Source organism: Mauremys mutica, chromosome 10, assembly GCF_020497125.1.
Source record: "Mauremys mutica isolate MM-2020 ecotype Southern chromosome 10, ASM2049712v1, whole genome shotgun sequence".
Classification (NCBI taxonomy): Eukaryota; Metazoa; Chordata; order Testudines; family Geoemydidae; genus Mauremys; species Mauremys mutica.
Window position 1 is genome coordinate 49,490,570 of NC_059081.1, and position 15,045 is coordinate 49,505,614.

The window sequence follows — 15,045 nt, forward strand, 5'->3', positions numbered from 1 at the left end:
ACAGCATGCTGCCGCATGAGGTCCCCCTCCTTCCTTTCCAGTTGGTAGTGGCCAAGGGAATGCTGGGAAATGTAGTTCTTTCCCTGCTCCAGGGCTGACGCTATAGGCAGGGAGCTAACCAAGGAACTACAGCTCCCAGAGCCCCCTATTAGTTCTCAGCTCCCCTGTTGCCCCTGCAAATGGGCTGCCCCAAGCAGGTGCTTGCTTTGCTGGTGCCTAGAGCCACCCCTGCTTACATGTACTTTACTATCGTGAATAGTCCCATTGAAACCAATAGGACTCCTGATGGTCTTGAAATTAAACATGAATGTACATGTTTGCAGGATTGGCACCTAATATTTGACAAGGCTCAACAATTGGGCAAAATAAACAGAAGGAAGCAATTGAAAAGAGAGGATGAGGGCAACAGTGATAGGAAATATGTAGTTACATAGACGAGCTATATGCACCTCTAAATGGTTATAGAGTCAGATATTTTTTAATTGGGATTAGAACTGATCGAAAATTTCTGAATTTTGAGTTTTTGACAAGATTTTCGGTTGAAAATTCAGTTTTAATGAGGAAAAAAATAAAAAATATATCATTTTTTGCAGGTTGACCAGCTCTAATTATAATATAAATACTCCAACACATAAAATATGTTTTTGTTCATTGTTAAACTGTGCAAAGTTTGTAGCTTTACACTTATGTTTTACCTGAAGACCAAAGGAGACAGTTAATTTACAGAGGTCATGGGTGAGACATGACAAACATGTAATAGTCAATTACTAACATTATTACAAAAATAACAACATACCTGAATGAAACAGCTGCAGTCAGTGGATACAGATACAGACAACTTAAATAATGACAGCCCATGAACTCAGATATTGTATGAATAATATTGACATTTATGCTACAAACTTCCATTACGTTTTTAGAATGAAATGTATCCCATTATCTTTTCCTATGCTGCATACTTTATTATGTATAATCTTTGATTCCACATGCAGTATAAAATTGTTGAATCTAATAAAACCTGTTGTAGTGATGCTAGATGTCAAAACTAATATTAATCCATGAGGCACTGCATTACAAATGATTGGAAGAATTCTGATTAGTTAATTTATCTTCCATAAATGTTGATGTAACTGACAAAATATGTCCATATAATTTATGGGAAATGCATGGTCTTCATTGTTGATTTGTTTTTGGAAGATTTTGCATAATCTACATTTACATATGTTTTGAATGGGTTTCTCCTGTAATTGTGTAAGCCTATGCTTACAATACTTTATCTTTCTATTTTAGATGTCTGGCCCCCTCCCTTTGCTCCCCACCCGCAAGTACTCGGTCGGAATAAACCTGAGAAATATTAAAATTAAAAAAAGTTTATTTCTACTTTGGGGACTGTTCATTGTGGATGTCCAAGTACGAGCTGTCATTTGAAATCCATGTAAATCAACAGTACCTATAACATGGATTTTTTACCGCTGTAGCGAGGATTTCCAGATCCATACTGCTCCAATGTACGTGTACATGTGTATGTGTGGATACACAACAAGAGACAAATTTGATAGTAATTTTGTTTGGCTTTAAACTTGTATTGAGAGGTGGTGGGCTCCTTAACCTGATAACTCTTTTGGACGTGTTGGGTGCAACCACATAAAAGTATTAAGAGGCACCCATGGGAGAAATTCCCATGTGCTCACACCTGCACACCCATTTATTCATGCCACCTCCACACACAACACTCAATACCACCCACATTGAGAGTATTACACTCAATACCACCCACATGCTCAAATACCCACACATACACACCCCACCGCAATCACTCCTTGCAATCTAATCTCGTGTATATCCATATCACTCATTCATTTTTACCTATCCACACTCATGCATCTGCCCTTTTACCCATCCACTCCTCACTCCTGCCCTCATGTTTGTGCATATTCCTTTGCTCTAGCTCCCACCTCCTCACACATACCTATCCACCCTGTCCCCTTCTTTCTCATCTCTCACACACACAGCATCAGAGAATTGTTCTTGTCCACCCATGGACAGACAAGTCCACTCCATCACTTCTGCTCCCAATATATCTCCTCCTCATCTAAAAGAAAAGGGGGAAAGGATATGAACTGAGAGAACCTCTTTACAGTCCAGGGGTCAAAGCTCAGGGGAGGAGGAGATGAGGAGGTTAGAGAAAGATCTTCACTCCCCCCCACCCTTTACATGTGCCTATGGAACTAGAGCTACTGGACGGTCTTCAGTCTCCTTCTCTGGTGGTACAGCTGCTGGAAGCCTGAGCTAGTTTTAGTTCCCTAAACAAGTGAGCTGCTGGGGGGTTGACTAAGCCAGAGGCAGGATAGGGCACTGGGGATAGAAATCTCTGGTCCCAAGAAGGTGCACACTTTGCTGAACACATGCATTTACTTTGGGGCAGGGAAAGAGAACTGCCACTGGAGCACCTGGGTATATTTGGGATGGAGGGATATCAGTGAGAGAGGGGAGAAAAGACACATACCTCTCCCTCATGTGAACTCTTTAAAATTATTCCCTGAGTGTCATTTATCCAGGGAAGAACCTGCCCTCTATTTTAAGGCCTCAGGAGATGCACTGAGTATGTCAACAATTCATAATAAAAATTTAAAACATTGTAAGCCTTTTGCTGTAGCAAAACCTCTCTCTCCCAAGTCGGGTATTATAGTAATGTTGAGTATTGATGACAAACGTGCATGGTGTTTTGGTGTACATGTTTTTGTACTCAAGATGACACAGTCTACTCAGTTAACAGGAACAGATTTTTAGTGAGACTGTGTTGTTTATTATAAGATCTGTCAATGAAGTAGGTAAACTTTTATGTAGGTGCACCGTGGTTTCTTCAAAATGATCACAGATAAAGTACATTGCTCTGAGTACACTAGCTGTACTGTAGCAAGAAATTTAATGAAAGTCTTATCTTATTCCTTAGGGAATTAGAAGAATATTGGAAAACTGCTGTAAAATGAGCAGCTTGTGAACTGCTTTGAAGTCACTTTAAATTTACAATTCATGCACCTCTCTGTGCATTATGTATGTTGGTGCAGCTGAATGAAAATCAAATATTGCACAAAGAAACCTGCTTTTTATTCATATTTAGAGTATGTGTGTATATGTATTTCGCTGATTACTATTCTTAAATTTTCCAGAGTCCCTAAAACTTACATGTCTAAATCATCATCTTAAGTTTTTGTGTTCTTCTTTTCCAACAGAATTGTGCATAGGCAAACCCTCAGACATGGGGGAAAAAACCCTGTAATTTTATGTAGAAATCAGGTAGCTAGGCATATAATTGCTTGATTTAAGACCACAAACAAAATCTGAGCATCTCCACTGCACCTTGCACATGCAAAGTTTTGGAAACCAAGCAATAAGCATGCAAATATCTTAAGAAAGGTGCTTTTGGCGTTCAAATCTTGAAGCTAGGAGAGGTGTCTTTAAATAATTGAGCCTCACTGCACATTTTGATGTGCATACTTGTTTTTTGTTAAAACAGGATCTTGTCAAAATATAGAGCTAAATTAGTAATATTCTATTATTGTGTAAATTGTTTGAGTGTTACTTTTGCCAGTGTAAGTCAGAATCTATTCCATTGGAGTCAATGTATTCCATAGTGAGAGTGGAATCAGTCCTTTAATTATCCTTCACCATGTTTGTGAAGCAACCAGTTCAAACTGGTAGCACATGCTGAATTTATATCTTGGAAACATCTTATTCACTGGAGCTTCTAAAATACTTGCACTGTTCCATTCTTTCCCAAAAGGCATGACATTTCCCTTATGGCAATGCCAGAGGAAAAGAGTCAAATTATATTCTACAGAGGGAAAGTAACTTGACCAGAAATCCAAGGACTTCTGTGAATTCAACCAAGTAAAATGGGTTTCAAAGACTGCTTCAAAGAACTTTGATGTTTTCACTCTAATTAGGAGTTTAATTTCTGTTGCCTTCATTTCCTTTGATTAAAAATAAGTATATTAAGATCCATCATTAGACAACAAAATCAAGTGCTGAAAGAATTGTATTTCCAAAATATTATTTACAAAGTTAATCAGTAAATTGTGCCTTCAGCATATAACATTTTTCTCACAAATTACAATATTTTCAGTTTCTTGGCAGTACAGAAGTGGAGCAGCCCAAAGGTACAGAAGTTGTGAGAGATGCTGTTAGAAAACTAAAGGTAGGGAAGCATTTATAAATATAGATAAAACCAATGTGTATCATGTTATATTATATATAGTTCAATAAATGACTGTGGACATTTACAGCATGTCAAAAGCTGTGACTTTTACTAACCTCACTAGTATGTAAATACTTCTGTATTGCATATATACTACCTGATCTTCTGCTCTTCTGCCCAAATATTTTGAAGACTGTCTTGCTAGGAAAGATAACTACCAATAGTAGCATGAAGTTCAGTGCCTTCATGTATAATACCTTCATTTGGCAAATTGTTTGGACCTTATTCATTCTAAATTATTTATCAACAGTTTAATTTAGTTTCAGCTACCCATATGTGGTGATTGATAACCTCTAATCAGGCTTTAAAAAATCCTGTTGCCTGTCAGTGCAAGACAACTAAAACTTGTTTAGACTTATGACTCATTACTGAGAATCACATCTAACCTGAGGTTGAAGGTGAAGGTGCCCTGCTGCACCAGTTTTCCTGGAAGTGCTGCCAAACTATCAAAGAAACGGGTGATTGGTGTGCTCAGCTTAGCACTTGGCTAAATTCTAGTCATTTTCATTGTGTGCAGCGCTTCATGATGAATGAACGGAACTAACAAAACCTACAATCTTTATTAAGACCTGGTCTACACTATGGACTTATATTGGTATAACTATGTCAGTTGGGTGTGAAAAATCCACACCCCTGAGTGATGAGGATATATTGCCCTAATCCCTGGTGTAGACAGTGCTATGGCAACAAGAGAGGTGGATTAACTATGCCAATGGGAGAAACTCCCCATTGGCATAGTGGAATCTTCTCAAAAGGCAGACACACTTGAAATGCTGCATCGGCCCAGCTGCAGCACTTAAATGAAGACCTTCCTACACCGACGGGAAAGGTGGATTTTTCACACTCTTGATCGACATAATTATACTGACACAAGTTTGTAGTGTAGACCTGGCCTAAAGTGCTTTAGCAGCACAGCTGCACTGGTGTATGTAAAGAGGAAGCCTTAAGCAGGGGTAGCCAATAGAGCCTGAAATCTTTTTATTTACTTATTATTGTCATTATTGTTATTTTTTGTATTGTTTTCTCTGGAGTCTGGGTCTTTACTAGAAGACTTGACCTAGAAATTTGGACCTTGACAAAAAATGATTGACTACCCCTGCCCTAAGACAAAATACACATTGAAATCAATCGGAATTTTCCAGAGTAAAGATTGAAGAGATGATGCCTTAAAAAAAAAAAAAAGAGCGAGAGAGAGAGAGAGCAGGAATCATTGAATATCAACATTTGACATGTAGGTTTTCCTTGGAAACGCATTTTTAAGAGCAATTAGTAGCCTCACCGAGATGTATTGGAATGAAATTCTTAACAATCGTTTTCACTCTGCCCAAATAATGCAGGTGCTACTAGGTTTTGACTTAGGCAATCATAGGGAGATCACCTATTATTGTATCAATTCATGTTCCCAAACAGAAACATTACAGCATGGCTACTTTTGAATGTATTATGTTATGTTAACCCAAGTGTGACTCTTTTTTAATCAGGAATGATGTATGAAATGTACAGTTTTGTACCCAATTTTCAGATAATGTTGTGATAAACTGTATGTTATTAGACATACTATTTTAAATGCACAGAAAGATGCAGCCAGAAAAAATATACTCAGTGCAGAAGTCGCTCGAGACAATGCCCTGGCACAGAAAAGTTGATTTTTTTTTAAAGACATTTTAGAGTTTCTAATTCTCTCCATCCTTAAAACACCATCAAGTGATCCCCTCCATAATCAAGCTTGCTCACTGTTAGGCCTCAGCTATATTATCATGTAACCCTCAGTGCATTCAGTGGGAATTTTGTATATTGGACTGCAAGATCAGGCCCTTTATGATGGTTCAAGGGAGAAATCAGATGGAAAAAGGATGTTTCTTACAGTCTATGGAATGTACCAGCAAAGGGCTTAAATCTCCAAATGGATCAGTCTGCATGCATCCCTGTCCTAGGCAAATACTTGTTCAAGATCAAACACTAAATCTTACAAATGTATATTTATAGTAAGATTTCTGTGCACGATTTGAGTAAAATGCTGTCCATGATTAACTGGTGCATTGATAAGCAGCTACCTGATATCATAGAATCATAGAACTAGAAGTAGGGGAGGTTTAGGTTGGATATTAGGAAAAGTTTTTTCACTAGGAGGGTGGTGAAGCACTGGGATGGGTTACCTAGGGAGGTGATGGAATCTCCTTCCTTAGAGGTTTTTAAGGTCAGGCTTGACAAAGCCCTGACGGGGATGATTTAGTTGAGGACTGGTTCTGCTTTGAGCAGGGGGTTGGACTAGATGACCTCCTGAGGTCCCATCCAACCCTGATATTCTATGATTTTTGTGATTCCAAGGGACCTCGAGAGGTCATCTAATCCAGTCCCCTGCACTCATTGTAGGACCAAGTATTATCTAGACCATTCCTGACAGGTGTTTGTCTAACCTGCTCTTAAAAATCTCCAGTGATGGAGAATCCACAACCTCCCTAGGCAATTTATTTCAGTGCCTAACTCTGACAGGAAGTTTTTCCTAGCTTTCAACCTAAACCTCTCTTGCTGCAATTTAAACCCATTGCTTCTTGTCCTATCCTTATAGGTTAAGAAGAACGATTTTTCTCCCTCCTCCTTATAACAACCTTTTATGTACTTGAAAATTGTTATATCCTCTCTCAGTCTTCTCTTTTCCAGACTAAACAAACCCAATTTGTTCAATCTTCCCTCATAGGTCATGTTTTCTGGACCTTTAATCATTTTTGTTGCTCTTCTCTGGACTTTCTCCAATTTGTCCACATCTTTCCTGAAATGTGGCGCCCAGAACCTGATACAATACTCCAGTTGAGACCTAATCGGTGCAGAGTAGAGCAGAAGAATTACTTCTCATGTCTTGCTTACAATACTCCTGCTAATACATCCCAGAATGATGTTTTGGGTTTTTTTTTCTTTTTCTTTTTTTTTTCCAACAGCGTTACACTGTTGACTCATATTTAGCTTATGGTCCATTATGCCCCCCAGATCCCTTTCCACAGTACTCTTTCCTAGGCAGTCATTCCCCATCTTGTACGTGTGCAACTGATTGTTCCTTCCTAAATGGAATACTTTGTTTTTGTCCTTAATGAATTTCATCCTGTTCACTTCAGACCATTTCTTCAGTTTGTCCAGATGGTTTTGAATTTTAATCCTATCCTCCAAAGCACTTGCAACTCCTCCCAGCTTGGTATCATCTGCAAACTTTATAAGTGTACTCTGTAAGCCATTATCTAAATCACTGAGGAAGATACTGAACAGAACCAGACCTAGACCTGATCCCTGTGGGACCCCACTCATTATACCCTTCCAGCATGACTGTGAACTGATAACTACTCTCTGGGAATGGTTTTCCAACCAGTTTTGCACCCATTTTATAGTAGCTCCATCTAGGTTGCATTTCCCTAGTTTGTTTATTAGAAGGTCATGTGAAACAGTAATAAAAGTTTTACTAAAGTCAAGCTATACCACGTCTACTGCTTCTCCCTACCCACAAGGCTTGTTAGCCTGTCAAAGAAAGCTATCAGGTTGGTTTGACATGATTTGTTCTTGACAAATCCATGCTGGCTGTTACTTATCACCTCATTATCTTCTCAATGTTTGCAAATTGATTCTTTTATTATTTGCTCCATTATCTTTCTGGGTACAGAAGTTAAGCTGACTGGTGTGTAATATCCCCGGGTTGTCCTTATTTCCCTTTGTCTAGATTGGCACTATATTTTCCCTTTTCCAGTCTTCTAGAATCTCTCCCATCTTCCATGACTTCTCAGCGATAATTGCTAATGGCTCTGATATCTCCTCAGTCAGCTCCTTGAGTATTCTAAGATGCATTTCATCAGGCCCTGGTGACTTGAAGAGATCTAACTTATCTAAGTAATTTTTAACTTGTTCTTTCCCTATTTTAGCCTCTGATCGTACCTCATTTTCACTGGCATTCACTATGTTAGACATCCAATTGCCACCAACCTTCTTGGTGAAAACCAAAACAAAGACATCTTTAAGCACCTCTGCCATTTCCACATTTTCTGTTATTGTTTTTCCCCCTCATTGAGTAATGGGCCTACCCTGTCCTTGGTCTTCCTCTTGCTTCCAACGTATTTGTAGAATATTTTCTTGTTACCCTTTATGTCTCTAGCTAGTCTGATCTTGTTTTGTGCCTTGCCCTTTCTAAATTTGTCCCTACATACTTGTGTTATTTGTTTAAATTCATCCTTTGTAATTTGTCTCTTGCCATACTTCCTATCTTTCCTATGCAGTGGGATAGTTTGCTCTTGTGCCCTTAATAATGTCTCTCTCTGAAAAACTGCCAACTATCTTCAATTGTTTTTCTTCTTAGCCTTGCTTCCCATGCGATCTTACCTACCAACTCCCTGAATTTGCTAAAGTCTGTCTTCTTGAAATCCATTGTCGTTATTTTGCTGTTCTCCTTCCTACCGTTCCTTAAAATCATGAACCCTACCATTTCATGATCACTTTCACCCAAGCTGCCTTCCATTTTCAAAATCTCAACCAGTTCTTCCATGTGCATAAGCTTCTGAATCACAGCCATTGTCAGAGTTACACAAAGATCTTCAAACTGTTTTGGAGACTATCTAATATGTATGATTTTATATAGCTTTCAAAGCCCAATCCTGTAATTGTTCTTCATGAACAACCTCCATTTTAATTTGTTTGATGACATAGGATCCAGATGAGAAAACGTATGGATACAATTGAAAATTTTTAGAACTCCTCCCCTCCCCTGCAAAAAGAAAAAAGAAAAAAAAAAGAAAGAAGCCATAGATTAATGAAAGGCTCTGTGTAGAAACAATCTTCAGTAGATTAAAACCTTCCTCTCAACATCACTTCCAATACATAGCATTGCCTGTGTTCTGAATTTGAATTCCATGAAGACAAAAAAATAGAGATACTGAGTTTATTCTTATTCAGAAAAATAGCCTTTAGTTTGCTTTTAAAAAATAGGAATGTCAGTTAAAATTTAATAAAACTACAGTAAAATCATAGCTTCAAAAAGGATTCCATTATCCATACAGAAGACAAAAACATGCTTAAAGAATTTTTTGACCCATATGAAAGAGGAGTTGTTGTTAATGAAATGATTTATGATAAGCTTGTGGTATTGTATTTTTTGGTCATGTGGTTCTGGTTTTAATCAAAATTAAACTAATGTCTTGCACAAAAGATTGGATCCAGCAAGATACTAAGCTCTCCCTGAGACATGTTGAGGACTTTCCATGACAGGCCACATTAGTTGATTTTGAAACATTAGTGTATTTAGACTGGTATAAACCATGTTGGTGTATCATGTTTTCATTATTGAGCCAGCATCACAGCAGTCTGTGTCAGAATGAAATGTTTAGTGATCATTTATGATTTCTTACTTCCTTGATTCTAGGAATTAGGAGCTCCCAACTCACATAGCTTGAAGATTTCAATACTTTCCTGCCAAAAAAAAACCAACCAACATTGTACAAAATCATAGTATACCACTATTTAGAATTTGATTTTTACCAGCAGGTGGAGCTGATGTTCTACAGCAAAACAATAATTGATGTATTTTTTTCTTAATACTTCCCCACACACTTTTATTTCATATACTACTTTCATGTTTTTAAATGCTCGGTTATTTTACTGGGTCATTTGCAGTTTTAACCATGACATGGTTGTTAGAAGACAGCAAGCCACTTTCTCACTTTGTCTCATTTCTTGATCAGATCTACTCAATTTTCTTTATCCAGAATGTTATTAAACTTTGCCTTGTTTTCAGATTATTTTAGGGCACAAGGGACGGATGATGAGAATCATAATTATGCAGGAAATAGAGAAAATTTGGCACTGTAGTGTTTTACGGCATGTGTTTATAAACACTTATAAGATGGATAATGGAAATACTTGCCTCTAACATTTCTGAGCTGGATTTTCCAGAATTCTAGTCAAATTAACATCTAGGAGAGAAAATTGGCATAGTAGAGATAAGTCCAAGAAGTTTGGAATTAGATCTGAACTTGCCCAAAGTTTGAAGGAGTTCAGCTGCAATTTTCTGGTTCAAGCCCATCTATAGTACTTGTACGTGTTACTGGATGTATGTGGAAACTAAGGATATACATCTCCGATTAAGCGTCCCTTCTCTCTGCCTTTCTTCAATGGCATAAGGTAGAGAGCAGCCTTCAATACAACAGTGAGTGCAGGAGTGACAGAAATAAGAAAGGAAGGGGTAGTCAGCCATTGAAAGGGCAGGGCTTTGGCATCTGGACAGGAAAAATAGCAGGCAAGGAAGGAGGGAGCATTTCAGTCAGGCTGACCCAGGGCATCTCCTTCCAAGGGCAGCAGAAGGAAGCTACCCTCATCTACTATACTCATTCTAGTCAGGGATTGACTGGAGAAGAACCATGCTAATATGGGGTTTCAAAATGACTCATCAGGTTGCTTACACTTCTCTGCCTTGCTAAGAAGTGGGATTCAGGGTGGCCAGACTGCTGCAGCAGCAGGGAAACCACCTGGAGGGAATGGAGAGGAACTGCAAATGAGTAATTCATTCCTAGGCTCAGAGCCTCTTTCCTTTGCAGCCTCTAAAGGAAGAAGGCCTGCATGAAGGGATCTTGATGGCCGGGAATGATGGCTGGTCTCTGTTCTCCTTGTCCCAGCTTGGTTGTTGTCCAGCAACGGTGTCTGACAACTCCATCATCAAGCTGCTTTGAAGTCCACTTTCCTAGCTCCCTTAGATGGAGATTAGGAGGGAAGGCATAAGAGACACCAGTCACTTTGAAGCCTGGCTTCAGCAAGCTTATTCCTCAATTTCTCTTCTGTTCCTTGATAGGGGTAGAAAGTAAGGTGTTTCCTGTACATACTACCCAGTGTGTGTTCTCTGCACATACTACCCAGGAGAAGCAGCCACCTCTTGCAGTTATTAATGAACCAGAGTGATGATCAAAGGCACCATTTCTATTCTGTGCTTCAAAAGCTGCAGTGTTGCCCTGTCAATAGCTGAGCTCCCACCCATTCCTCCTTTTCACTACATTGGTGGATTTCCAGGGGACACTTTGAGTCCTTTTACCCACCATGTTGTAATCACAGGAGAAAAATTGGACACATGAGATCTGAAGATGAGGGCTGGTGGGAGGGGGGGCAGTGAAAAGACTATGTGGAGTGCAAAAAAGCTCCACAGTACACCTCCAAACGTCAGCCTGAAAGAAGCATCCTTGACCCATCCAACAACTCTACATGGGTAGGAACACAGACTTACGGCCCACTACAGTGTCTGCCAGACTGTGGGGCATGGAGATATAACCTTCCCATCCACCTGGAAGAGATTTATCTGCTGGGTGTCTAAGGAGATTACTTGCACACATATACCTGGCAGCCCTTAAGAGACCCTCAAATGGGAAGGCAAAGGACGCAGCAACATAGAAAACTGCCTAAACTCTTTCCTTGCCTTCCATTACCATCCTGCCCCTAGCTCCTCATGCCTGTTGGGCTGGCATCCCGTGGGTCTTGTATACTTGGAGGGGAGAGGAGAGGAAATGGGACTGAGTCCCTTGCAGCATTTTACCAGGCACACTCAGTGGTAGAGCCTCCTTACCAAAGCTGGCAGATTTTTTAAGCTTCTTCCCAGCCTGGCATATATTTTGATAGGCCTTGTGTAACTCTCTTTTCTACCCACCCCAGCTGGTACATTTCTGAGAAACTTACCCCCTTCTACCTGTATCTTGAGGGACTGAAATTTTCTTCTTTTTGGGTGCTCTTCTTTGTTCTTGCTGTCTGAAGGCTAAATTCCAAGGAGCCTCTTTCCTTATATGCATGTATTGCACCTAGCACAGTGGGGCCCTGATCAGGGATGATACGAATAATGAAGCAGCAGCTGCAGTCTGGCTAAACTCTTCTTCTACCTCCAGCTGATATTGTCATGGCAGGATTGGGAGAAGCATCTTCCCAGATTTCGGTAAAAAAGGTGAGACTTGGATGGCAGTCCCCAGATGAGCTAAAATTAAAGTGAGAACAGGATTTGTTTTTAATTCATGGCCCTAATGAAAGAGTCTAAGACACTTGCCCAAATTCACGCAGGAAGTTGGTGTGATAGCAGAGGACTGAACTCCAGTCTCCTGGGTCCCAGGCTAACAAATGAACCATCTTCCCTTTAAAAAATGAGGCTACAGGGAATACAATTAAATCTATAAAATGAAATATAAATGTTAAGTAAAATTATATCACTTTGATTTGGCATTTGATTTTCTTTAATCATTGTATAATCTGGTACTTCTCTAAATAGATCATCCATGCAGATTTTAAGATGTGTGTTTTTGTCCTCATACAGTTCTGTTCCTGATTAACCCTCTGATTGTGGTTTGCTATTACTTAATGCATAAGCATTTCAAATGTAACTTAATAATCCCAAACAAGAAGGCAATTTTCCCAAACACTGTTGTGAAATTAATGAAATACATGCATATATACAGTGTTGGGGGGTGAGGTGGTGGGGGAGGCTTTGAGTTAAATGAAACTGGAGAAAATCAGTTTAAATATATGAGTTGTGTTTTCCCCTTAAAAAGTCACATACAGCTAAGGACATCATAACTGTCCTTTCCAAAAACTACGTAAAAAGGAAAGTTAAAAATGTTCACTTATTTAATTTAAATTTCATTCACCCCTTTATAGTTAGTTAAGATCTGATTCTACCCAGTGGGCTTCTGTTCATGATATTGAGCTAAAATCTGTTGTTTTGCCCAAGTGAGGATTAGGTAAAAACTAAACGAGCCTGTGAAGTTGGCCCACTGTGTTCATTACCAAGCCATGTTGTGATTCAATTTAACTTTATGTTCTAAACCTATGATCCTTGCCAATCTCAGCTCCAAAGATCAGTCTGTCGACATGTTCTTCTCCAAGTTCCCACTATTTCTTCCCACTTTCTGTTTTGATGCTAATCTGAGGCTGCACGTGTTTACCCTCTTAAAGAATTTTATTAGTGTGTAGGCTGCAAACAGGGGTGGGGGGATGTTGAATACATGCTGAACGTAGAAAAATAGAGTTTGTAAGGACATTTGAGCTACATGGCCTTTTCCAGGCACAGTCTGTTAAAGGAAATAGTGGAAGTAATGGAGAGAGATAGAGGCAAGGAAAATAAAGGGGTAGATATTTGGAAAAGAATATTTGCACCAGGATCAATTCTTTGGAACCCTGTGATGCTTTTGGGATGGGTAAGGATGGGACACAAAGATGGGAGAAGTGCTCTAAGTTGCACCACTTGCAATGGCCTCCAAAGTGCCATTCCAGGAGCCAGGAATGACGGCCGTGCAAATATCCTCAATCCACAACCCCAGTTCTGGGAGGCTGCAGTGGGTGGTGGACCGATACTGGCTATATTAGCCTTATGCCACATGGGGGTGCCATGGCAATTGCCCAGCAAGTCAGTTAAGCTAGTTTATTATAATTTTGTTGTATTTGTATTGCCATAGGATGAGCCAGCTGGGACCAGGGACCCATTGTGCTATGTATTGTACAAATGTATAATACGAGACAACATCTGCCCCTGAAGGTTTACAATATAAAAAAACGTTAAACTGAACATAAGAAAAAAGGCGGTGAAAGAGAGGAAAGAGGATAAATAAGAAAATATGAGAATGAAATAGAAAATATCATAAGCTTTTAATACAGGCTTAGAAAAAAAATCTGTATTAATGAAATGCCTGTTTTAACAAGGACAGCGATAGCCTGCAGGCTCTGTAAAGAACTGGGAGTATGGCTGCATGAAAAATGTAATGACAATTTTTTTTTATGGAAAACTGACAGTTTTCGGAGGAATTTTTCTGTGGAAATTTTTGAGTTTTCATTGAAAATCCAGAAATGTTTGGGCCAAAACATGAAAATCTTTTGCTTTTCAGGTTTTTATTTTTCAATGAAAACCTTTTTTTTTTGGCAAAAATTTCCTTGGGGGGAAAAAAAAACACATTTTCTGAGCAGCTCTAGTTTAGAGTGAATGGTAGCGATCTTCATCAAGCTGTGCTTAACAAGAGATTTGTGAAATATGTTACCTGGACAATGAATCAGGACATAGGAAGTTTAATGACGTGGTTCTGCACTGCCTTAAACCTGCAATGTGAGTGCAAGTTGCTACCACATTGCAATGACAGCATTTTACACCCACTTTGTACAGGTGGAGACTGCACAACGTGAAAGGCCTCGGAGAGTTACATGCTAGATGTATAAATACAGCAGTGGGGACTTGGAGAATAGGAATAAGCATGCCTATACTTCAAGAACTGTGTGCAGGACACACATAGGAGGCAAAAGGAAGTTATTTAAGTTATCTGTTTTTTTAGACAATTGGCAGGAAGCTAAGTAGATAGGCTTTTCTCAGTGAGTTTGCTGTGGCGATCCTGTTACAAGCCATCTTAAAAAAGGTCTTGCCAAAGATTATCACAGTCCTGGCTGCTGCAATTGAAAGAGGACATCTACGTCTCTGAGTATTTTTTAAACTAAAATTGTATTAGTATGGCACTTACCAACTAATGTGATGATGGACTGATCAGTAATTAATGACCCAGTGCCATTTTAAACTGGACAACTGGTAACATGGTATAGTGATTTCATCTCTGCTCCCCTTCTTACAGTTTGCAAGACATATCAAGAAATCTGAAGGCCAGAAAACCCCGAAAGTTGAATTACAAATCTCAATTTATGGTGTAAAAATTCTAGATCCAAAAACAAAGGTAAAAAACTTCACTTCATAATTGTTTGTTACACCAGTAGTTAATTCAACATTGATTTAGAAATTCTATTTTATAAACCACTCTTCC

General features: G+C 39.1%; 1 protein-coding gene across 10 annotated transcripts in view; it reads left to right on the plus strand.

Annotated features, from left to right (window-relative positions):
* GULP1 (GULP PTB domain containing engulfment adaptor 1) overlaps nt 1-15,045 on the plus strand; it is a 322,371-nt gene that overhangs the window by 246,100 nt on the left and 61,226 nt on the right. For all 10 annotated transcript variants that reach the window (XM_045032402.1, XM_045032397.1, XM_045032396.1 and 7 more), the window contains 2 exons: nt 4,127-4,198; nt 14,860-14,958. In XM_045032402.1, the coding sequence (XP_044888337.1) occupies nt 4,127-4,198; nt 14,860-14,958 (171 nt within the window). The remainder of the gene's footprint in view (nt 1-4,126; nt 4,199-14,859; nt 14,959-15,045) is intronic.